General features: G+C 56.8%; 1 protein-coding gene across 1 annotated transcript in view; it reads right to left on the reverse strand.

Annotated features, from left to right (window-relative positions):
* CEMIP (cell migration inducing hyaluronidase 1) overlaps positions 1 to 25470 on the reverse strand; it is a 153713-nt gene that overhangs the window by 21332 nt on the left and 106911 nt on the right. The window contains exons 10-20 of the mRNA XM_002721460.5: positions 22042 to 22174; positions 21135 to 21326; positions 14032 to 14207; positions 11890 to 12099; positions 7112 to 7317; positions 6063 to 6132; positions 5032 to 5160; positions 4025 to 4110; positions 2368 to 2499; positions 1009 to 1044; positions 773 to 928 (exon numbers count right to left, since the gene is read on the reverse strand). Of these exons, the coding sequence (XP_002721506.2) occupies positions 773 to 928; positions 1009 to 1044; positions 2368 to 2499; positions 4025 to 4110; positions 5032 to 5160; positions 6063 to 6132; positions 7112 to 7317; positions 11890 to 12099; positions 14032 to 14207; positions 21135 to 21326; positions 22042 to 22174 (1526 nt within the window). The remainder of the gene's footprint in view (positions 1 to 772; positions 929 to 1008; positions 1045 to 2367; positions 2500 to 4024; positions 4111 to 5031; positions 5161 to 6062; positions 6133 to 7111; positions 7318 to 11889; positions 12100 to 14031; positions 14208 to 21134; positions 21327 to 22041; positions 22175 to 25470) is intronic.

Here is a 25470-nt window from a genome sequence, read left to right on the forward strand (position 1 = left end):
GCAGCCCCAAGCCTGTGTGCGCGCAGGCCCCCTGCAGGGACCCAAGGATGCTGCCCTGTCCCGTGACGTAGGTTCTGCTGCCGTCCTGGTGTGGTTGTGGTGTCCACGGGCTCTGAGCCTTGACTCTCACTCCTGCATCCTCAGCAGTGGACACGACAGTCCAAGTGGCTGTGCCTTTGGAGAGGGGCCAGGCTCTCGGTCCCTGATCCTGCACACAGGATTCCTATTAGCATAGACCACGGCCATCACGGCGCATTTCGGTGGCCGCCCCGCCCTGTGGCTCAGGGCTGTATCCTGACATCTCTCGCTCCGTACCAGGTTTCACCCCTTTGCCATCATTCCCGTGATCTCACTGGCTGAAGGAAGACAGAAGCATTCGTGGCCCACAGGTGGGAATCCCCCACAGGTCCTCAGCCTATCAGTTAAGACGTTGGTTAGGACGCTCGTGTTCCATATCCGGGTACCTGGGATTCAGTTCCAGCTCCGGCTCCTGACTCCAGCTTCCCGTTAATGCAGATGACAGCTCAAGTGACTGGGTCCCTGCCACCCACGTGGGAGACCCTGTTTGAATTTCTGCCTTCTGGATTCTGTCCAGCCCAGCCCCGCCCCACCCACTACAGGTGTTTGGTAAGTGAACCAGCACACGGAAGCTCTTTCTTTCTATCTCTCTGCTTCTCAAATAAATTGAAAAAAAGAAGTCACCCATTAGCCTCTCTCTGCCACTGGGGTGAAGCCACACGGAACAAGGGAACTGCCGGGCTTGCAAACCTACTGGCCTATGGGGAGGGTCCTTCCGCTGTGGTCCAGGCCGCCCGGGCCCCAGATCCGATTGTCCATCATTTCCGTGCCCACGTTGCCACTCTCGCCCACGAACAAGCTGTTCTTGATCTCCTGCTTGGAGCCATCGTCGTACGGGAAGGTGCCACCACTGCAGAGAGAAGGTGTTTGGGACGAGGGCCCTACAGGCAAGCTCCCGGGGAGGCCACGCCCAGCGGCAGGTGCTCTTACCTGGCCAGCGTCAGGCCGATGCCATTGTCGGCGAACCTGGGGACAAGAGCGGACAATCAGCACCTCCCCTCTTTGTTGTCATTCCCCAGGGCTCTGCCCGTGCCCCCTCGTTCCCTGCTGTGTGGCTGGGGACCTCACAGACACTGGCAGCCCCCTCCTGGTGACTGTAGCCTCATTCAGTCTTTCTGCCTGCTCTTCCAAAATTCAGGGCACAGCCACTGAGTGGCTGCTCGCCTGCTCCGTGTCTGGCTCACAGGGACCACGGCCATGGCATCACAGCCAGCCCAGTGCTCTCCCCTGCTCACCTGTGGCCTGCAGTGCCCAGGGCGGTGACCATATGGGCCAAGTGCCCAAAGTCCTCCAAGGGATCCCCCTCTTCTGAGGGCACTGGGCTTTGTCTCCCCATGGGGCCACAGCCTTGGGAGACCCCTGCTACCTTGGGATGAGACCGGCAGGGGACTGGAAGACACAGTGGCAGAGTGGGGTGTGTGTGTGTGGGGGGGAGGGTCTTCCTGCTGCTCCAAGCCTGATGTTGAGGGTCTATGCAGGAACCCCAAATCTAAAACGCCCAGTGAGCCCGGCGTGGACGGCTGTGAGAAGCGCAGTGCTGATGCCGGCTTGCTTTGTCTTTCCCCTGGCTCTGCTCTAGGGAGAGCCATCTACAGCGCATCCTGCACACCCAGGCCATGTGGTGCGGCTCTGCCCACTCCAGTGCCCGCACCACCGGCCCTCAGCACAAGCTAGCTCCCAGTCCCTCTGCACACCCTGCCGCATCCAGACCAGGCACCGCCGCTCCCGGCCCTCATCTCAAACCCAGGACCTGTGTAGGGCAAAGGCCTCCTGTCCCTCTGCCAGCCAGGACGTGGCCTGGGCACCTCCCAGGCTGGCAGCAGGTGCTCCCGGGGCTCACCCCGTCCCTCTGCAGATCTCTGCTTCTCTCTCTCTCTCTCTCTGTGTGGGTGTGTGTGTGTGTCTGTCTGTCTGTCTGTCTTTCCCTCTCTGTGTTGCTCTGCCATACAAATAAATCTTAAAAAGAGAATTTGTGTGTCCAAGAAACACAATACAAGAGGAAGTCAAGGCTTCTGCACACAGTGGGTGTCCAGAACAGCCTGGCTTCCTCCTCCCTCGCCTTGGCTAACTGTGACCTCGAGACAGCTAAGCCCAGCAGGTGTTTGGAGGCAAATCAGGGGCCCACAGAGTGGGTGGAGGCCGAGATGCTGCTCTGGGGGTCACTGCCTGGTGCCAGTCTCTGCCCCAGCCTGGCCAGAGGTCAACACGTCTCATGCCCCTGTCTGCCTCGCTCTCCTCTCCCCTGCCCGAGGAAGCCGCAATGCCCCGTGCGACTCCCGACTGACTCACCGGCAGCTGTCCAGCCACACATCCCCGCCGCGCAGCCAGGCCCCGTGGTCCTGGTTCTTGTAGGCCGTGAAGTGTCTGATGATGGCCGGCTCCCGGGGTTTCAGCGGATCGGCGTCCTGGTGAGGGCTGTATCTGGAACACACCGTGGGGAGGGCACAGGTGGCAGTGCTGATGTGTGTGTGGGGGGGGAGGGGGGCTCCTCCACTGACCCCTTTGAGTCCCCTGACCTTCTCCCTGCTTGCGGGACCCAGAGGGCACCCATCAGTACCACCTGCCCCTGGAGGCAAGTCTCTGAGCTCATCACAGGAGCGAGTGGGCTGCTCCCCATGCAAGCCACAAGCAAGTCACTTTCCCTGTTTGGCAGTAACACCACGGGAGAGCTTCCTCCAAGCAGGGGCCCAGTGTGTTGGCAGTGGTGGTGGCGGGGGTGGGGATCAGAGGCCAGCCCCCCGCCTGGGCAGGGTCTCCCACCACCTGCACCAGTGCCCTCTCTAGGCACTTAGCTCCAGAATGCGGTGCTGAGCCACACTCACCGACACCCCTTCCAGCCACAGTGCTCGGTGGACATCTGCCTGCCACTTGTGTCACCCACTTCTTTCTTACTGACTGCTTCTTAAATTTTCATTAATGTCAAGAGAGTAGTTTTCATGTATGTCACTGGTAATTCTAAGAACATAACCATACTTCCCTCCCTCTCTCTGTCCCTCCCTCCACCCCCTTCCTTCCTTGCTTGCTTTTTTGCCTTTAATTTTTGCAAAGACACAATATCCATCCACCCGATCAGCACAGGCCTGCTGCCCCACTGCCCATACTATTCAACAGGTACAAAGCAGGAAGACCACAGCTCCACAGGAGTTTACACAGGGGCTGAAAGCAACGATCCAATCACGAGACGTCTGTTTCATCTCCACGCATTTTTTATTTTTTGTAGTAGATATGAACTGCCACAAGTCAAAGAAAATACACAATGTTTGTTTTTGGGGACTGGCTTATTTTGCTAAGATGAATGGTTTCCAGTTGGTGTCACCCACTTCTGGTGGACACCAAGAAGGCTCTTTGGCCAGCTCCCTTGGGGTTCTGGCAGCACCTGTTAAAAAGAGCTGTCAGTGGCCGGCGCCGCGGCTCACTAGGCTAATCCTCCTCTTTGCGGCACTGGCACACCGGGTTCTAGTCCCGGTCGGGGCGCCGGATTCTGTCCCGGTTGCCCCTCTTCCAGGCCAGCTCTCTGTTGTGGCCAGGGAGTGCAGTGGAGGATGGCCCAAGTGCTTGGGCCCTGCACCCCGTGGGAGACCAGGATAAGCACCTGGCTCCTGCCCTCGGATCAGCGCGGTGCGCCTGCCGCGGCAGCCATTGGAGGGTGAACCAACGGCGAAGGAGGACCTTTCTCTCTGTCTCTCTCTCTCACTGTCCACTCTGCCTGTCAAAAAAATAAAAAATAAATAAATAAATAAAAAGATCTGTCGGCCTGCAGCTCCGCTCCAGGCTTATGCATGGACATCACTACATGTGGCTTCGCAGGAAACCGAAGGTGGAGTTCGCCCCTTTTTTTCTAGTCTCCTCCTTACGCTGGGCCCGCCTGTGCGCCATTCCATCGGTGCCAGGTGAATGAATGAAAATCCAAGGCGCCAGGGGCTCTGTCTACCTGAGGGCTGATTACCTGGCGGAGATGATGGAGAGGAAGGGCCGCTTGTCCTTGGCTGAGGCCTCTGTGGTTTTGACCCCGTTGTCTATAATCATGCCAGCCTGCAAAGAAGACACAGCCGGGGACACGGTGACTTCTGTGCAAGGCTGCAGGCAGGGGGCCGTCGCCGTGGCTCACTTGGTTTGTCCTCCCCCTGAGGCGCCGGCATCCCATATGAGTGCCGGGTTCTAGTCCCGGTTGCTCCTCTTCCAGTCCAGCTCTCTGCTGTGGCCAGGGAGGGCAGTGGAGGATGGCCCAAGTGCTTGGGCCCTGCACCTGCGTGGGAGACCAGGAGGAAGCACCTGGCTCCTGGCTTTGGATCGGCCCAGCCTGGCTCTCGGCTGCATTCAGGGGAGCAGAGGGGCCTATGAGGAGGGAGGGGAGGAACCCGCCACCTTCTGCATTGCTTGCACTAAATCTGGAAGAAGGCTTTGAGGTACAATTGGGGAAACTGAGGCTGTGGAAGCATCTTGTCTGAGGTCACTCAGCCAACCCAAGCTGGGATGTCCCAGGTGAAGATGGCTCTCGCTAAGGGCGTTGGGTTGAGGCTCACCAGGCAGGGACCCCCCGCTTCTGCTCAGAGAACCCCACAATCCAGCAGGTGCCTCCTCTTCGCCCCTGTCCCACCCTGCACCTGGTGCTGCCTCACTTAAGGCCACTGCTCCACCTGGGCCCAGTGCCCTTACCCAGCTCCTGTTGAAAACCACCCTGGAATTCGCATTCCTTCCCAGCCTCTCCCAACCTCCCAGCTCCATGGCCCACCTCATTGCCCCTGGGGAGGCCCCTGGGGAGCCGGAGGGGTGGGGGAGGGGGTGTTTGAGTCTCAGCAAGTGGCTGACGCGTCCTCCGCGTTCTGACAGCTGTGTGACCCCTGCACCTGAGATGCCTCTCTGGTTCCTCCGAGACCCACACCAGGGGGTTGCAGTTGCGCCCAGCCACAGGCGAGCGGCCGTCCAGGCCCGGGAAGGTCTGGGAAGACTCACCCGGTAGTTGGAATGTGCCCGGTTGTTGTAGAATTTTCCCAGCGGAATGTGCTCGGAATAACCCGGGGAGTACATGCCCACCGAGGGACCCGTCGGGACGTGGTGGAAAATGAACCAAAATCCCGTTTCCTGTGGAGGCAAGGCACAGGGTAAAGCCAGGGGGCTCAGCACCAGCAAGCTCATGGTCAGGGTGACCCAGGGGCCCGCCACAGTGGGAGAGGGCACTTGTGTGCCTGGAGTGGCGGGGTGGCACAGTGGTGACGGAGCTGGAGCTGTCACCCGAGCAGGCCCTGGCCACCCAGCCAGCCCCGCACACCTCCACGTGGCCTGGTTCTTGGAGGGAGGCAGCATGTGTAATTTCTGGGGTCCACTGTGACATTGAGACCCTTTCCAGGCTCACACCCTGCTGGCCACGGTGGGCTCTTGATTGCTGGGTTTCAGGGTCACTGCGGGGTTCAGCTCCTCCTCTGACTCAGCAAAGTTCACCAGTGGCTCTCAGCTGTTCCCTTTCATTCTGTAGTTACAGAAGCTGAGGCCCAGAGACAACAACTGACCGGGTCAGGGTCAGGGTCAGGGTCAGGGTCAGGCCAATAACATGGCTGCATTGGTCAGAGCAGGGCTGTGTCGACAGAGTGCTGTGCTTATGTCCTACCTGCCACCTCCCAGCTCTGTGCACCCCTGGGGCCTTGCTCTCCCTCCCCCACTCCCTCTTCCTCCACACCTCCCACCAGAGGGGGACAATAGCAGTGCCTACATCACAAAGTGGATGCAAGAATCATTATGTGAGTGAGATGCCAGGGACCCTTCTAAGCCAAAACAATTTCACTGAATAATGAGTTGTTATACATAAAGCACCCAGGCAGCCTGAGCTCCGGCCACCACTTATGGTGCAATGACAGAGCTGTCATTTAGAACCGAGTCTGCTTGTCCACCCCCACTTCACCCCAGCCAGGGCCCAGGCTGTCTGGCGAGTTCCAGGGGTGAGCGTAACTGTCTCCCCGCCCCAAGCCCCGCCCCCACTCTCTGCTCACCTCCGATCCCGCGGCGGCACAGTTGATGAGGTTATTGTTGGGGTTGGCCATCCAGAAGGTGGACACGGCGCTGTGGGAGGGGACAGAGGTGTCACGTCAAGAGCCACAGCGCTCCTTAAGTCACGCGGTGACACTCCAGTGTCAGACATGTGAGGGGTCAGTGCTGTGCCTGTCTGAACCCCGGTTTTCTCATTAAGCTTTCCAATGTTCAGACATTGGAAAGCAGGGGGTGGGGGGAGCTGGTGTTGGCCCGTGGTGGGTTAAGCTGCCGCCTGCGACACCGGCATCCCATATCGAAGTACCTGCTCCAGTCCGGGTTGCTCTACGTCTGATCCAGCTTATGCACTTGAGAAAGCAGCAGAAGATGGCCAAGTGCTTGGGCCCCTGCACCCGCGTGGGAGACCAGGATGGAGTTCCAGGCTCCTGGCTTCAGTCTGGCCCAGCCCTGACGGCTGTGCCCCGTTCTAGGGGGTGGAGTGAACCAGCAGGTGGAAGATCTCTCTCTCTCTCTCCCTCTCTCTCTCTCTCTCTCTCCCTCTCTCAACAAGGGCATGGTCCTTAGGGAGAAGCAATTTGTGGATGGACTCTGAGATTGGCTGGAAAGGACAGGTAAGGTGGAAGAGCTCAGAGCGGCTCGCTGGCCGTTTCTAAGGGGGGGCAGACTCTGGACCGGAAGCCCAGGCGCACGGGGAGGTCTGTCTCCGTGTCGTGTCTAGATGAGGATGACCAAGTGGGAGCCGGGGCCTGGATTCACGGCAGGAGCCATGGCGGCACCCCACGTCCTGTCATGAAGGAAGCCCACGCAGCATCAATAAGAGGGGCTCTGTCGGGACAGAACCACGCACCTGGGGCAGACGGAGAAGGGAAAGGCGAGGAGGTGTCTCCGGGGAGCCCCGAGCATCGGCGGCTAAGGTCCAAGAGACCTTAGAGAGACCGCTCAGACGTGTGCTCCCCCGGGGCTGAGCTGAGAGGCCGAGTGAGCACCTGCTCACGGGTGCCCGCCCCCCCTGGGCGCAGGCGCTCCGTGCCCGGAGCCGGGCGGCACTTACTTGCAGTCCTGCCTGGGCTTGGGCACGTAGCCGGGGTAGGAGTCCTCTGTGATCATCTTGCACATCTTGCTGTCACGATCCGAGGGGAGGAGGGTCCCCGCCTTCACCAGGAGGCCCAGGCAGTGGTCGAAGGTGTTGCGTTCCTCGGGCCCGTCTTCCGTGAAGAAGCAGTGGCCCAAGGAGTTATAGCCCACCACGTCCTTGACCTGCCGGGGTCAACACAGGATGCGTCACCAAGCGCCCCACGATTCATGTGCTCATGCAGTCGGTCAACCAACACCAGGTCGGAGATGGACCTGGCACAGGTGTTGGAGCTGGGGAGGGAGGAGCAGGGGGATGGAAGAGTGACTTTAAGTCCCCTCCAGCTGGGGGCACTGGGGGACCAGGCTCCATGGGGGTAGGAAAGGGGACAAAATGTCCTGTGTGAGTAGGGGGCTCCAAGAGGAGACCACGGCCCGGGCCACATGAGCCGACTCTGGTGAGGTCTCAGCCTACAAGGACTTAGTCCGAGGGATCCCCAGAGGAGACGTCCCGGAGTACAGGGAGTGGTGCTGGCTGCATCCCAGAGTCGGCACCTGAGCTGGACCAGGTAGGACTTTATTCTAAGATCAATATTGGTGCTCCCCATTGTGCCCTGATTCATGGATCCAAGCCCAGATTTTAAGTCCACGGTGTGTGTCAAGCCTCATTTGCAATCCCTGGGTGAGGAACTTAAAAGGTTGCACCCTCCAGCCCTTCCATGTCCTTCCTGCAGCCACAGACTCAGTGGAGGAAGCAGAGAGCAGACATCGGGAGACCAGAGACGCAGCCGCAGCAGCGCTCCCGCCAGCACAGCGTCCGTGCTGTCTCCAATCACCTCCCACCCGGGACTTCAATTCTGCTCTCCGAGGCCCCTTCTGGATCTGCATGCTTGAATCCATCAAGCTCAGAGCACAAAGGTCCTCACAGGGTCCCTGGCCTGAACCCCACCGCCACGTCCAAGGCAGGCATCGCCAGCTAGCAGGCACCTGCCTCCACGCACATCCCCTAGGGATGCTCAGTACCTCGTGGGGTGGCCTGCTCCACCGTGGGCCGAGGAAGAGGCACAGAGCGCTTATCCTGAGATCTTTCACCTTCATGCCCACCCACGGGTACCAACCCTCATCCAACCAACAACCCTCACCCTGCTCCCCAGGACACCCGTTCAACCCACAACTATGAAAGACTTCAGCCACGCCAGGCCCCGGAAGATCCACGCAGCATCCCCTGCCCCCACCCACCAGCACAGCTAACCTCTCAGGGGCCGTCCTGGGCATTTCGGGGGGCTTTGCAGCAGCCCTGGCCTCCACCCAGTAGATGCCAGCAGCACCCTTGATGGTGACATTGCCTGCAGATCTTTGTCCAATTTTCTACTGTGTGTGTGTATGTGTGTGTGTGTAGGGGCATGGGGAGACAGGATGTTAGTGTGTGTGTGTGTGTGTGTAGGGGCATGGGGAGACAGGATGTTGTGTGGGGGGGGCATGGGGAGACAGGACGTTAGTGTGTGTGTGTGTGTGTGTGTAGGGGCATGGGGAGACAGGACGTTAGTGTGCATGTATGTGTGTGTGTGTGTGTGTAGGGGCATGGGGAGACAGGACGTTAGTGTGCATGTATGTGTGTGTGTGTGTGTGTAGGGGCATGGGGAGACAGGACATTAGTGTGTGTATGTGTGTGTGTGTGTAGGGGCATGGGGAGACAGGACGTTAGTGTGTGTGTGTGTGTGTGTGTGTAGGGGCATGGGGAGACAGGACGTTAGTGTGCGTGTGTGTGTGTGTGTGTAGGGGCATGGGGAGACAGGACATTAGTGTGTGTGTGTGTGTGTGTAGGGGCATGGGGAGACAGGATGTTGTGTGTGTGTGTGTGGGCATGGGGAGACAGGACGTTTGTGTGTGTGTGTGTGTGTGTGTGTAGGGGCATAGGGAGACAGGATGTTAGTGTGTGTGTGTGTGTGTGTGTGTAGGGGCATGGGGAGACAGGACGTTAGTGTGTGTGTGTGTGTGTGTGTGTAGGGGCATGGGGAGACAGGATGTTGTGTGTGTGTGTGTGTGTGGGCATGGGGAGACAGGACGTTAGTGTGTGTGTGTGTGTGTGTGTGTGTGTAGGGGCATGGGGAGACAGGACATTAGTGTGTGTGTGTGTGTGTGTAGGGGCATGGGGAGACAGGATGTTGTGTGTGTGTGTGTGGGCATGGGGAGACAGGACGTTTGTGTGTGTGTGTGTGTGTGTGTGTAGGGGCATAGGGAGACAGGATGTTAGTGTGTGTGTGTGTGTGTGTGTAGGGGCATGGGGAGACAGGACGTTAGTGTGTGTGTGTGTGTGTGTGTAGGGGCATGGGGAGACAGGATGTTGTGTGTGTGTGTGTGTGTGGGCATGGGGAGACAGGACGTTAGTGTGTGTGTGTGTGTGTGTGTGTGTGTGTAGGGGCATGGGGAGACAGGACATTAGTGTGTGTGTGTGTGTGTGTGTTGGGCATGGGGAGACAGGACATTAGTGTGTGTGTGTGTGTGTGTGTGTAGGGGCATGGGGAGTCCGGATGTTACAAAACCACCCCTGACTGAAAACTACTCACCTAGGGAAAGCACCCCAGCACCTCCAGAATCTCCCCTGTGACACCTGCCTGCTCCCCAGGGACCAGGCAGCTAGCACCGTCCCCTGTCCCCCCAGGCCCCGGACCCAGGCACCTTCATGTCGCAGTGCTGGGCTGGTTGCTAATACCTCTTCACCTTGCCGAAATCTCACACCACCCTCCGACAGGCTTCTCTTTTTTGAAATGAGATACAGAGAAGTCACATGATCCGACCAAGATCACACAGCCCCAGTGAGCAAAGCGGTGGCCGAAACCGCGGTCTATCTAACTGTGTTCACTCACTGGATCGGGGAGGCTCCAGGCACACAAGCACCCTGTTCCAGGCCAGCTCTCTGCTCTCTTGAATAAGCAACCCTCCCCTGTTGCCTTTGGAAATGGCAGGGGTGTGATCATGAATCCTATTTACTCCCTCAGTAAGTATTTCAGTCGATACCAGGGTCACCCAGTGGAACCACTTCCTGTTCTCCTGGCGAGCCATGAGAGTGGGTTATAAATAGCCCGGGAAGACAAACACAGCAGAGAAGGCAAGGAAACGTGGGCTATTGAAGGCCGCAGGGGCGGCTGAGATCAAGTTCAAGGCCATCACTCAGAGCCATGCTCAGATCTTCTATCTGCTGTTTTTTCCCCCAAATGGCCACAACAGCCAGGTCTGGGCCAGGTTGAAGCCAAAAGCCAGGAACTCCATCTGGGTCCCCCACACGGGTGGCAGGGCCCACACACTTGGGCCACCTTTTGCTGCCTTCCCAGGTGCGTTAGCAAGTAGCTCTATAGGAAGTGGAGCAACCGAGACTCGAACCAGCGCTCTGATAGGGGATATGCTGGCTTCACACGTGGTGGTTTAACCTGCTACACCACAATGCTCTCCTCCTGTGCTTGCTTCTAAGCTCAGTGGGAGGCTTCTAAATCCAAACATTTAAAACAGAGATGATTGGCACTGCTTTGAGATAGAAGAGCACATCCGTTAGCACTGGAAGTGACGCACTCAGAGCCCCCACGCCTCGTTCCACCTCCACCCTCCTGGCGAGCCACAGACATAAATGCTCACGGTGGGCAGCAGGCATTGAGATGAGTGGCAGCCGCCCGGGGACTTGGGGCACTGTAATAGACAGCGACAGGGCTGGTGTATTCACGGTGATTATAGACTCCGGGTATTTACTGTAATGTAATAGTCAATGCTGCGCCCAGTGCATGCTGGGGAAGGCACACCCAGCTTAGCAGGGGCAGCTGTGACTGCTCCATCCATGGAGCTGCCCAGGAAGGCACTGGATCCAGTGCTTCTAACCCTTCCTACTTTACCTACTCATCTTACTTTTCCAGAGAAGCCGGGGATCCAGATTTTTATGGAGAATCTGTTATTAAATTACAGACACCAACTCAAACGAAACTGCATGAAACACAGCTGCCTGCCGAGCCCCGGGTGCACTGTGTCATTTTGCAACATGTGATTTTAAAGTTTGCAGAGGACGGAAGTATGGTTCCTTTACAGAGAGAGCTCAGTTTGATGCAGCAACATCAGTAGAGTTGTAAAGACAATCAAGTGTGTACAGATGGTGTAAGCCAAACACAACAACAACAAAACTCACATCTGCTTCTGGCCTCAGCTTGGGGTGCCACTGTGTGATATCCAGTTTTAAAGTTTAGACAGGGCATAAGTGGAGTTCATTTAGAGAAGGGTCAGTTTAGTGCACGGATTATCTGTGAAAATCAAGACAAGGCTCTGGTGCACGCACTCATGTACCAGCGTAGCTATATCTCCCAGCAGCACCTGCTCTGAGACCACTTGGGATGGGAGGAGAGAAGGGCCCTTCACCTCCAGGCTGCCAGAGTCCTGGCACGGTTCCCTCATTTGCAGGTAGCAGAGCTGTTGTGCTGTGTGGCCCTGGAAGGACCCAGGGATTTCACATCATTCCAATGTGACACAGGAGGAACCAGACTCCCAGCAACCACAGCAAACGAATCACTCACCCATCTCAAAGACTGGTGCCTTGGCTAAAGACGCACCCCAATTTTCTCCTTCCTGTTATCTCAGTGACCTGCCCTCCATGGATGTCTTTCTAACATGTAAGCTAAGGATGGTTCAACCGCCAATGGCCATAGGGAGCCAAACACCTTCCAGTGCTAACCACCCCTGGGCCTGTCCCCGTGCTGCTGTCCCAGGGAAACAGGTGCTTACCAGCAGGCCATTGGAGCCGTGGACGGTGACGCAGCGAGAGAAGGTGTGGTGGATGGACAGGTCCCTGATGTAGGTGGGCGGGTCATAGCCTCCCTTTTCGTCCACATCCCCGGCCAGGTGGAAGTGGATTGGGTACTGACCTATCAGCTGCTGCCCCATGTGTTTTAACTCCACGCCTTCCAGGTGAGCCGCCTTAAACCCCAGAGCAAACTGGGAGAAGAGAGACGAGAGTAAGAAGGGACCCCCCGAGGCACCTCCTGTTTCCTGGGGCCCGGGGTGCATGTCCCAAGAATGCAGAGGTGCTGTGGGGTGGGGGACCCCGCCCGGGCACTCAGGAAATGAGAGGTGTTCTCTGCAGAGGGGCTGGGAAGCCCGACCCCCCTGACGCCGACCATGGAGACCAATTGGGCAGACCCGACATTAGAGGATGTCACAGACAGTGGACGGCTTGGAGTGGGGATGCCCTCGCTGGGCTTGCTCTAGCTGCCTCTCTGGCCTCCTAGGCCACTGAGCAACACAGGAAGAGAGAGAGCCCTGTGCTAACTAGGGGAGGGGGCAGAAGCGTGACCCTGGAGGGCTGGGGAATCTGGGTTCGGTGGATCCTGTGGCATCATCTGCCATCTGAGACCTTCTCCTGGTGGGAGGAAGGGGGTGCTGATGCTGGCATCTCCCCAAGCCTGTGCTTGGGTGGTGAGTCTGAGTGTGAGTGTGTGTATGCGTGTGAGTGTGTGTGAGTGTATGCATGTGAACATGTGTGTGTGCATGAATGCATGTGTGAGTGTGTGTATGCATGTGTTTGTGAATTTGAGTGTGTGTCTATGAGTATGTGTATGAGGGTATGTATGTGAACATGTGTGTGTACATGAATGTGTGTATGTGAATGTATATGTGTGAGTGTGTGTATGCGTGTGTTTGTGAATTTGAGTGTGTGTATGTGTGTGTATGTATGTGAACATGTGTATGTACATGAATGTGTGTACGTGAATGTATTGTGTGAGTGTGTGTATGCACGTGTTTGTGAATTTGAGTGTGTGTCTGTATGTGTGTGAATGTATGTGAACATGTGTGTGTACAGGAATGTGTGTATGTGAATGTATATGTGTGAGTGTATGTGAACATGTGTGTGTACATGAATGTGTATCTGTGAGTATGTGTGTGAGTGTATGTATGCATGTGTGTGAATTTGAGTGTCTGAGTATGTGTGTATATATGTGAACATGTGTGTACATGAATGTATATGTGTGTACTTGTGTGTGTAATTGCATGTGTATGTGAATTTGAGTGTGTGTGAGTGTGTCAGTGTGTGAGAGTGTGTGCATGTGTGGCAGCACCGCCACCCTCGCCCCTCCCTCCACCCCTGGGAGCGACAGGAAATGGTGGTGACAATGACCAGGCAGCCCTGGGAGCCTTGCATCAGTGGGGTCAAGGTCGACAGAAGTGCTGGCTTGCAGGTTTGGACATCACACCACGACCTCCCGAGAGACGCAGGACCTCTGCTCGGGTCCTGGAGGTCTCCCTCCCTTAGTCTGCTCCGCTGGATGCCCTGCGTCCTGTCCGTGAGCGGCAGAGAGCAGGTCCCTAGCAAACTCCAGGGTGGCGTCAGGCCTCCAGCATCAGAGCCCACGATGCCACGAAGAACTTGCAGGTGTCGGCTCTTTGCAAGGCCCAGGACAGGGCTCTGGGGAGGAGAGGAGAGAGTAATCCTCTCCGTGCTTTCTGGTAGAAGACAAGAGCTCCAGGGAGCCCGGGTCACTTTCCTTCCCCGTGCCGTGAGAGCCCCGCTCAGCAGCCTCTACCGCAAACTCACAGGCAAGGTTAGTGCAGCAGCTCTAACCTATTCCCTCGCCTTCTTTCGTCTGCACTGTAATGGGCCCCTTGTCGTTGTGACTTGCTGTGAGGAGCTGCCTCTTCCAGGAAGTGACCAGGATTTAAAGAAGGAAGGCAGGAGATGTAGGCTCAGGGTGGGTATGCCTGGTACCACGGGGCTGGGAGATGAGACGTGAGACGTCTCCAGCTCCCGGAAGGCTCTCTTCCTTGGACCCCTCCTGCTGCCCGCCCCCAGCCCCTTCCCCAGCAGGAGGCTCCGCCCCCCGCCCCATCACAGGCTGGCACGTTGGGAAGTCTTATCCACGGCAGCTGTACCTTGATGTGGCCCCCAAAGGTGTCGAAGTCAAAGAAGTGGCAGATGTACTTGCTGTAGGGGTAGCACTCGTCCTCCATCTCTCCCCGCACCACGATGTTCCGGCTCAGGAGCCCGACCTCGGCACGCATGTCCACGCCGTCTACCTCCTCCCCGGTGTGCAGGTACTTGGGCTTCCCTGGAGCAGAGAGGGTGGAGGGTGAGCCAGCACAGGGACCAGAAGCCCACCTGGTTCTAACATCCTGGGCTGCTGCAGGGCTTCCCCTCCATGACCGCCACTTCCTCCCACAGTGCCCTGAGCGCACGCTGGGCCCCGGGTCTCAGGGCTGAAGTCCGGCGCCTGAATGTAGAGCCTGGATTCCCAGGCTCAGGTCTGAAGGCCACAGCAGAAATGCTAACCCCCCATCCCCTCTTCTGCTCCCTGGTACTGGATTCCCCTGAATCTCCCAGGGCAGCGACACGCCCCCGCCTCCCCGCAGTTAGCTGGAGCCAACAGGTATGGGCAGAATTCTAAGCGCCTGCACCTGCTCTTCCCCGGGGCGGGCCAGCCGCGCCCATGCAGGTGGCAACCGCGTGCCCTGGAGATGGCAGAGTGGCACAAGAAACCTGGTCTCTGATCACCCACAGAGCTTACGCCCTCTCCTGCCTGCCAGCCGGGCTTCCTAGGAAGGTAGAACTCTCTTTCTCTCCCTGCAAATCCTCTTCTGTGAAAACGGCACATCCCTGTCTGCTTTCTCATCCTCAGTGAGGTCGAGCTGCTGCAGGCTGGTGCCTGGGCAGGAGCCTCAGCAGAACTGCTGTTCCTCGTGGAACACAGCAGGAGAGCTCGCGCCTCGCAGACCTAGGCATGCCCTGCTTCCCGCTCTGACCCTGCAGGGAGAGCTGCTCTGTGCCCTCTGCCCACCCACCTGCTTCAGGCCCTTGAAGCCAGGGGCTTACCTGCCTCCCCTGCCCCACCCACATCAGTTCCTTGCCAAATGCACTTGCTTTTCCACTTGCTCTCTCCTCCTCCTCCTCTTCCTCCTCCTCCCCACCCAGGCAGATTTACAGCCCCTGATTCTGCCTCCACCACAATCCCAGGTTCTTTTTTCCGGAATAAAGAGACCCAAGCCTGGCTCAGGGTGGCTCACTGCTGAGGTCGCTGAGCCCACTTGTAAACGAAGCACTTACAGAGGGCAACGTTCCCACATGGACTCCCAGCCACACACCTGCCTACACCACGTGGCTTTCACTCTGACCTTGACTTGAGCCTCACTGCCCACAGGTGCAGGGTGAGGGTATAATTAACACCCACCCCAGGGAACTGGCCCTGCCCACCTCCACCCTGGCACATCCTGGGAGCCTGCAACTCAGTTAAGGGTGTGTACTGTCTTGGAGATAGTGGTTTCTTTTCTTTCTTTTTTAAAAAGATGTATTTTATTTATTTAAAAGACAGAGTTACAGAGAGAGGTGGAGCAGAGAGAGAGAGAGAGAGAGAGAGAGGGAGAGGGAGGGAGGGAGAGACATAAATCTTTCATCCACTGGTTCACTCCCCAAATAGCTGCAATGGCCAGAACTGGGCAGATCCAAAGCCAGGAGCCAGGAGCTTCTTCCGGGTCTCCCATGTGGGTGCAGGGGCCCAAGGACTTGGGCCATCTTCTACTGCTTTCCCAGGCCATAGCAGAGAGCTGGATTGGAAGAGGAGCATCCAGGACTCGAACCAGCACCCATATGGGATGCCGGTGTTGCAGGCCAGAACTTTAACCCACTGTGCCACAGCGCCAGCCCTGAGAGTGGTTTCTTTGGAGCACTGTAGTTCAAGATGCAAAACGGATGCCTGATGGTGTTGACTTACAGAGCTGGTATTGGTTTTCTGTTGCTACTGTAACAAATGACCATGACCTTCCTTGCTTAAAACCGTGCAAAGCTGTCATCTTCCAGTCATGGAGACCAGAGCTTGCAGTGAGTGCTAAGGGGCCAAACTCAAGGTGTCAGCAGGGCTGGGTCCTTGTGGAGGCTCCAGAGGGGAAGCTGTTCCTGGCGTCTTTGGGGTGCTAGAAGCTGCCTGTTTGCTTTGGCTTGTGTCCCCATCTTCAATACAACAGCACCCTGCTCTGTTCTGCCAATACCTCGCGGGCTCCTCTCTGGCCCTCCCGTGTCTTTGAGGAATGATGCTTGTGAGTGCACTGGGTCCACTCAGAAAACCCAGGCTGGCGTGCCCTCCCCAGAGCCATGCTGCATCACACTGGAAAAGTCCCTTTAGCCACGTAAGGCCACCGTCACAGGCACTGAGGATGCGCTGTGGACAAGATTGGGGCCATTTTTCAGCCTACTGCAGGGTCCTTTTTAAAAACTAGTTTCCAGGGCCTGGCATCATGGCTCAGCAGGTTGAGCTGCCACCTGCAACACTGGCATCCCCATGTGAGTACTGGTTCGCATCCCGGCTGCTCCACTTCTGATCCAGCTCTCTGCTATGGCCTGGGAAAGCAGCAGAAGTTGGCCCAAATGCTTGGGCCCCTGCACCTATATAGGAAACCCAGATGGAGTTCCAAGCTCTTGGCTTTGGCCTGGCCCAGCCCTGGTCATTGTGGCCTTTTGGGGAAGAGAACCAGTGGATGGAACCACTCTTCTTCTCTCTCTGTGGCTCTGCCTTTCAAATAAGTAAATCTTTTAAAAAGTGGAGGTAATGATGATGCCTATCTCCAAAGGTAGCTATGATCCCTAAATGTGGGATGTGCTTCCAACAACACCTGCATGTGGAAGGAGGCCAGTGTCGCAGAAATGACGTGTGGGCCGGTGCGTGGCTCAACAGGCTAATCCTCCACCTGCGGCACCAGCACACGGGGTTCTAGTCCTGGTTGGGGCGCCGGATTTTGTCCCAGTTGCCCCTCTACCAGGCCAGCTCTCTGCTATGGCCCGGGAGTGCAGTGGAGGATGGCCCAAGGGCTTGGGCCCTGCACCCCATGGGAGACCAGGATAAGCATCTGGCTCCTGGCTTCGGATCAGCGCGATGCGCCGGCCGCAGTGGCCATTGGAGGGTGAACCAACGGCAAAAGGAAGACCTTTCTCTCTGTCTGTCTGTCTGTCTCTCTCTCACGGTCCACTCTGTCTGTCAAAAAAAAAAGAGAGAAAGAGAGAAAGAGAGAAAGAGAGAGAGAGAGAGAGAAAGAGAGAGAGAGAGAGAGAGAGAAAGAGAGAGAGAAAGAGAGAGAGAAAGAGAGAAAGAGAGAAAGAGAGAAAGAGAGAGAAATGACGTGTGTAGCTGGCCCTGGCACTGCCCCCAAATCCAGCCTGGGAGCCACTGGGCGTCCGGCCTGCAGTGATAGGAGTTGGTGGATAGCAGGTTTGGCGGCTGTCCCATGAGGGTGTAGGAGTGACTTCCAGGTAGTGGGAGGGGCTGCGTTTATCGGGATCCTGGTGAGAGCGGCCTGGAATCATCAGTCTCATGGCCTCCGCCGCTCGCTCCGCCTGCTCCTTATCAGGACCCTCGCTGAGCTCCGCAGTGGGCTGGGCAGCGGGGGTTATCTGCCCTACTATTCACAGGCTACTCCCAGCCAGCTCTCCTAGGGAGGCTGCATGCCCCACGCCCTCTGCACATCCTATCCTGTCTGCAGAATTCTCCCAGCAGCCTCCACCCCTCCCTTCCTGCTGCAGGAAGGCCCACCAGGGAGAAGCAGGCGTGGCCGACTCAGATTTGTCCCAAATGGTCCAGAGTACCCTGGGTAGGCAGGGAGGAGGCCTGGGGAGCAGAAGGGCTCTGGGCGGTAGCCTCCAGGGGGCTTTGAACACTGGCCTTGCCCTGAGGTTTCTTTGAAATAATTGATTGTTAATTTGAGAGGCAGAGACGGGGAGAGAGTGAGCTCCCACCCACTGGCCCACTCCCTAAATGTCCACAGTGGCCCCACCAGGAGCCCGGAACTCAATGCAGGTCTCCTCCATGGGTGGCAGGAACTTAAGCATCATCATTGCCTCCGGGGTCTGTATTAGCAGGAAGCTGGAGTCAGAAGCCACAGCAGGGAATCAAACCCAGGCACTGGAATGTGGGACAACGGGGGTGCAAATGAGGGCTGCTCTCCCTCCCCAACTAGGCAGACGGGGGAGCTCATGGTCACCCTCCTGGATGGCCACAAATGCCGCCCCAGGACCACGGACCACCGGACATCAAATGGTCTGAGTGTCACCACTGTCGAGGGGTCGGGGATGGGGAGGGCATCTGCCCCCTGCCAGAGTGCTGTCCCGGGGGGGGGGGGGGGGACCCAGCAGGGAGCTGGTGCAGACCCAAGGGCCTCACAGCCTCCAGGCACTCACTCCTCTTCCCCTAACAGCAGATTTTGGAAGCCTATCCTGGCCAGGGAAACGCTGCAGGCTTCTGCCCTGCAGTGACTTCTCCGTGCGCACAAAATAAAACCTCAGTGCCACGGCCCTGCCCTCTGTCTCCAGCTCCACGCAGCTCCCACGCTCTCCACTCCTGCCGCTCTGGCCCTCTATGTAGCTGGAAGGTTCCCTCTGCCCCCAGCCCAGGGACCTCACCCACCACCATGTCCCTCCCCCCCCACCCACTAGCTCCCATTCTTCCTCCAGCTCACATCTCCACCATTAATTCCTCTGGGAAGGCTCCCAGCCTGCCCTGCCTTGGCCAAATGCCTTTTCTTTGTGCCTCTGGGGCTCCCAGCCTCGGCTCTCCCAGCAGCTGTCAGGGTTGCAAGTTTATTTTTATTGGAGTGCTGCTTTGATGGCCGTCTCTCTTCCCTGCCGGACTGCAGGTTCCCTGAGGGCAGTGAACACATCTGTCTTGCTCACCGTGGCATCCACAAGCCTGGCGCATGGCCTGGCACATGATTTGTGTGCTTAATTGCTTGTTGCATACATGATGCAATGCTCCTGCCCTGCGGGTGTCTCCATGGAACAAGGGTGTGGCCTGGGAACGACCCCAGGGGTGGCTAAATAATTAGGATAGAAATAATTTGCTTCCCTCGCCTTACAAAACTTTCTCCTTGCGTGACCCAAGAGACTGGAATTGAGAAGCGATAAAATATACCAGCTTCAGCCACTGACCTATCATGCCCTTTCTTCCTTCCCTTCTCTCGTGGCTAAACCACGGCACTGACTATTAATGATTAATGATTTCATTGAGACCGAGCACTTACTATGGGTCAGGTACTATTTGGAGCACCTCACATACATAAGCTCCTCTGACTCTCACAGCAATCCCACGAGGAGGTCGTGATCATTATCCCCATTCTACAGATGAAGAAGCTGAGGCAGGGAGAGTCTGCATCACTTTTAAGGCCATAGAGCTAAGGTCTGGGGCTCCCAGAATTCAGACCCCAGATGCCCTGTTCCAGGGGTCTAGGCTTTTAATGCTCTTTGTGCTATGTCTGCCTCTACCCTGGACAACACAGAAGCAACAGGTGCATTTCCCGGAATGCCATCACGGAATGTGACCCATCCATGTCCCTATCTCCTACCCATGAGTTAGCCACAAAGAGCCATGCACACGAGGCGCTGGGCTGCGGTCCACATGGAAACCCCCGAGCAGCCAAATCCCTCAGGGGCTCTGCGCTGAGACAGGCTGCTCCGAAAAGGCTGCCTGGGAAGGTCCCCACCTCTCGCAGCCAAAGGACCACGCCCCAGCCAGGTGCTCTGTCCCATGAGTGACCTATGCACTTGACCCTGGGGACTAAGCATGGTTGTTAAAGGTAGTGACGCCCCAAGGACGCCCTCCCCCATTAGTTCCTGCCCCTCGGGTCCCTGAAGCCACCTTGTTCTTGTCCCTTTGTGCCTTGGGTGGGTGTTCTGTTTCTACTTTACTTCTCAAAGCTGAACGGCCTCCCAATAAGCCCCCTTTTCTTGCTTAAGGCAATCAAGTCAGGTTCTGCTGCTCACAACCAAAACACCTCGACTGACACACAACTCCACCTGTGATGCACGGTGACCTGGATCGCACCCGAGGTCTCCTTGTACCTCTAACAATCGGTGATTCCAGGAACTTCACGTGGCATTCTGTAGCGCAGCCAAGTCCAGATTTAGGGGAAGTAAAAGGGGAAACCCAAAAGCTACTGGGAGAAGAGATTAGAACTTTGTGGTAGACGACACTTTTTCTAATCTTCATTCCATCCTCCTAAGTCTTTCACCACCATCATCACCATATCTTCCATCTGCTGGTTCACTGCCCTAATGACCTAATGACCACAGTGGCCCAGATGGGGCCAGGCCAAAGCCAGGAGCCTGAAGCTCCATCAGGGTCTCCCAAGTCCTTGGGTCATCTTCCGATGTCTTCCCAGGGTGGGCATTAGCAGGGAGCCACACCGGAACCGGAGCAGCCATGTAGGATCTGGTACTTTGACACGAGATGCCGGTACTGCAGGTGGCTTAACCCACTTTGCCACCTTGCAGCTCCCTCCCTGTCAGTGTTGGTGGGAGAAATAGTCTTCCCCATCCTATCTGTGTTGGGCCACGTGCTGATGGACTGTGGTTGTGAAGAGAGACCTTGTGTTTCCTTTCAGCCCCTGGGGGCTTCCACACGAGAAGAACGTGTCCCAGGAAGACCGTGAACCACACGGAGCCAACCCGAGCTCAGTTCTCGTCCTGGAGCCAGCTCAGTCTCCAGAAGCTACAGCCCAGACAACCTACAGAGCATGAGTGAGAAACAAATGCCTGCCTGGGGTTGGAAGCTTGCTTTCTGCTACACGGCAAGAGGACAGCCCGAGCTGAGTGATACAGAGGTGCTGTGATTTCTTTCTTTCTTTTTTTTGTTTGACAGGCAAAGTGGACAGTGAGAGAGAGACAGCGAGAAAGGTCTTCCTTTTGCCATTGGTTCACTCTCCAATGGCCACCTCGGCCGGTGCGCTGTGGCCGGCACACCGCACTGATCCGATGGCAGGAGCCAGGTACTTCTCCTGGTCTCCCATGGGGTGCAGGGCCCAAGCACTTGGGCCATCCTCCACTGCACTCCCTGGCCACAGCAGAGAGCTGGCCTGGAAGAGGGGCAACCGGGACAGAACCGGCGCCCCGACCGGGACTAGAATCCGGTGTGCCAGCGCCGCAGGTGTCGGCTTGTGATTTCCATTTGCTTCGCGCCTAGCAATTCTCAGACTGAGTCCATCTAGCGAGACGAGGCTCCCACCTGCCACTTTGACCTGGGTGGAGGTGCACGTTCTGCACGGTAGCACCTGGAACTCTTCGGCCTGGTACATGGAGTAATCGGTGCTGGCGACCACCAGGGTGTCCCCGGGCTTCCACGACTCTGCGCTGTCCGCCAAGTTCAGGATGGTGCTGTTCACGTTGGTGTCGATGATGACGGTCAGCTTGGGCCTCACTGGAACGCAGAACGGGAAGAACTGAGACCCAACCCTTTGCTCTTGGCAAACTCACGGCTGCCTACCTCCGCCCCGCCCTTCCCTCCCCTTCCCTGAGTAAGTAAATGCCGGGCTTGCCTATCCAAACCCCAAATCACCAGGCTTGCTGCACGCCAGGCCTCATCCAGGTTTTTGAAGTCAATAAAATCCCCACCAGAAAAGAGCTATTCATTAGCTCTGGGCTGGGGAATTTTCCACTTGCTTCTTAGCTGGCCTTCCACGTGGCTGCCTCACCCCACCCACCCTGCTCAAGACGTAAAACGCCGATCGCTCCTGTCCACTATCATTTAGTAAGCCCTTCCTGACCACAGAGCTCCCACCCCTAATGACTGCCTTCTGGCGCTGGCCAAGTGCCTCCGTGAACAACCCTGCCACTGCCCCCTCTTGCAACAAGCACCCCAGGAACTGGGTTTAAAAAAATAACAGCATCTACAGAGAAGAGGAGCTGCCTGTCCCCGCGGGAGAGGGCAGCCCTGTCCATCCGCACCCTACGTCTCTGGGACCCAGCCCTTCCCTTTCCTGAAGGGCTCACAGGCAGGGCGGGGCTCTCCCTCTGTCCTGTGTCACCCAGAGCCTGGCGGCAGCTGACCCGGCCACAGCGGCTGGCAGTGCCGGCTGCCAGCTCCAGGGATGGTGTCTTGGTTGCGTTTGGGTCCCTGTCCCGGAGCTGCTCACCAGGCTTCCCGCACAGGAACCGCACACGGTAGCCCTGGCAGGCCCGGCCCCGGTCGTAGCAAGCGAACCTATAATCCTGGCCTTTCTTGTACACCACCTCGGGGCTGAGGCTCACCCCATCCATCGTCATGGCCTGGGAAAGGCACAGAAATGACAGGGCAAAGTCAGTGTTTCTGTCAGAAGGAAGGGGATGATTAATGCTCGAGACATACACTTACAAGTCTAAAATTGTCCCTGGGTGATTGTCCCAACCATTGGCCCCAGCAGTTGTGTGGCATAAGGTCTTCGGTAATGGACACATGCCTTGTCCGGGGCCCTAGGGCACTCTGTATGCTGACCGCTGAGCACTGCTCACCCCTGGGTGAGCACTGTAGGGGGCACCAGGACCTGGATGGGCTTGGTGTCGCCACTGCAGCCTCCGACTCCAGCACTGGGAGAGGTGGTGGCTGACATTTGTATGTTGATGACCCCCTACGTTCCATCCATGGCTGCCCAGAGCTGGTTCTACATCACATAAGGAGTCCTTAATTATTTTCTTAATTTAAATTAAACATTTTTTGAGGCTGGCACTGTGTCATAGTGGGTAAAGCCACCACCTGCAGTGCTGGTATACTATATGGACACCAGTTCGAGTCCCAGCTGCTCCACTTCTGATTCAACTCCCTACTATGGCTTGGGAAAGCAGTGGAAGATGGTCCAAGTCCTTGGGCCCCTGCACTTGCATGGGAGACCCAGAAGAAGCTCCTGGCTCCTGGTTTTGGATGGGTGCAGCTCCAGCCATTGCGGCCATCTGGGGAGTGAACCAGGGGATGGAAGACCTCTCTCCCTCTCTCTGCCTCTGCCTCTCTGTAACTCTGCCTTTCCCATAAATAAATAAAATTTTTAAAAATTCTAAATTTTTAAAACAAATTTTTAAAAGATTTATTTATTAGAAAGGCAGAGAGAGAGAGAGAGAGAGAGAGAGAGAGAGAAAGGAAGCTTCCTCCTACTGGTTCACTCCCCCATTGCTCACAATGGTCCACAGACTGGACTGGAGCTGAAGGCAGGAGCCAGGAACTCAACACAGGTCTCCCAGGTGGGTGCAGGAACCCAGTCCTCCCAGGGTCAACAGCAGCAGGAAGCCGGAGTCAGGAGGAGCCACAGCCAGGAACCCAACCCAGGGAGTCTGGCTGGTGCCTTTGCAGCTCAACCAAACGCCTGCCCCAGCGCCCAGCATCCTTGGAGTCAGCCGTCGCACCTTGGGTCAGGTGCGGCCCAGGTGCTGGAATGTCCCATAGCCACCCGCGGCCAGGAAGCGAGAGCTTAGTTCTTACGTTTCCAGGTGGGGGCCGCTCACAAAGTTCGTGGAAAACAGAATTAAAAGGTAAACTGATTTTGGTGCAAAAATGCTTAGGACCCACACAAGCCTCTTCGAAATCGGTATTTTCCACTAACTTTTGGAAACACCCTCTTAGGATCTCATTCCACCTTCACCACGCAACCATGGGGGCGGGGTCAGCACCGCGGCTCACTAGGCTAATCCTCCACCTGCGGCGCTGGCACCCCAGGTTCTAGTCCTGGTCAGGGCGCTGGATTCTGTCCCGGTTGCCCCTCTTCCAGGCCAGCTCTCTGCTATGGCCAGGGAGTGCAGTGGAGGATGGCCCAAGTGCTTGTGCCCTGCACCCACATGGGAGACCAGGAAGAAGCACCTGGCTCCTGGCTTCGGATCGTGCAGCGTGCCGGCTGTAACACGCCGGCCATAGCGGCCACTTGGGGGGTGAACCGACGGAAAAAGGAAGACCTTTCTCTCTCTCTCTCTCTCTCTCACTGTCTAACTGCCTGTCAAAAAAAAAAAAAAAAAAAAAAGGAAACGGACACAGATAGACCCGGTCGCTTTGTGTCCAGGGTCACAAACCTGACACGTGGCCCAGGCGAAGTCTGAAGCCAGAATTAGGTTGTGACAAAGCCAGGCTTCGAAGCCCCTTCCACTCCTGCTCTCGGGACCTCTGTCCCTGTCCCCAGGCCAGGGTCCACCGAGGGGGGTTTCAGCCAGTGGGGGCTGCTGGGCAAGCAGCTCCCAGGCCACGTGGAAAACACAGGGAGCCAGCTCAGAGGAGCACCCCCCACCTCGGAGCTGGGGCGTGTCGGTCCGAGATGGTGACTGTCATTCAGAGCCAATGCAATTGAGTGCTGCAGCTGTTGTCGTCTTTGGCACAGAGACCAAAGGGACCAGGGCTGGGAAACAGCAAAAGAAAGAAGAGCCAAGTTTAAAAAAAAAAAAAAAAAAGGAGGCGCCGTTCTCAGAGGCCTTGCGTTGAACTCCGCAGGCCCTGTCTCTGGCTTGGAAGGAGAGGTACATGGACCTGCATGGTTAAACGGCATCTCTTTCCTGCAAGTGACACACTCACTCCAGGGTCTGGGGTGGTCTCCCCAGCAGTCAAGGGAGCAGTTGTAAACCGGCTCTCAGAGGAAAACGAGAAGGCCTGTGGAAGTGCGGCCAGATCAGACCCAAGCTCAAGGTCGTTTCAATGTCAAGCCCAGCTCCTGGGTTCCCTGAAGCAGGAGACCCCCTAGCAGTGAGGACCCTGCCAGCCGCACGTTTCTCCAGCTGCAGCGTCCAAACATGGTTTCAAGGGAGCACCCACCCAGCTCTGCTGCCTTTTCTTTTAAAAAATTTATTTGGCGGCAGGGTGGGAGGGAAGGGGAGGAGTACAGGGAAAAGGGGGGACAACTCCCACCCACTGATTCACTCCCCAAATGCCCATAATGGCTTGGGTTGTGCCTGGCCAAAGCCAGGAACCTGGAACTCAAAGCAGCTCTTGAGACCATGTGGGTGGCCGGAATCCCACCTGTTGAGCTGTCACCTGCTGCCTCCCAAGGTGCACATTAGCAGAAAGCTGGAATAGGGGGCGGGGCCAGGACTCCAAACTAGGCACTTGCATGTGGAATGCAGGAGTCCCACTCAGCTCCTTAACCTCTGGGCCAAACACCTGCCTCCCTTCTTTTAACCTGACAAATGACCTCAGCTTTGGTTAACAAGGGTAGAAGGAGATCTAACCATCTCTCAGCAAAATGGCTCTTAACTCTCAGTCGACACCATTTTATTGCTCCTCATGAGATGGATTCATAATAATAAGATGATTAATATGATCACAATTAATAAATCAAAGCAAATCCACTCACTAGGGTTCGGCCATTTACGCATCGTTGCATTAAATCCACTAAAGCACTCCTAGGAGGGAACTACTCTTCTCCCTGCTGTTGCACTAAATGCTGCTGTCTCTGTCCAGGACTGTGCATGAGGCCCCCAGGGTACAGAACTGGAGGTGCACCGAGAGCAAGGGCGGCCTTCAGTTTTATACCGGGAGCGCCATATCGGCACACGGGGCAAAACTCGCAAGTAGGGGAGCTGTGAAGTCTCTTCCCAACCACTGTGTCCGCTGCCGTGGG

This window comes from Oryctolagus cuniculus, chromosome 12 (genome assembly GCF_964237555.1).
Source record: "Oryctolagus cuniculus chromosome 12, mOryCun1.1, whole genome shotgun sequence".
NCBI classification, from domain to species: Eukaryota; Metazoa; Chordata; class Mammalia; order Lagomorpha; family Leporidae; genus Oryctolagus; species Oryctolagus cuniculus.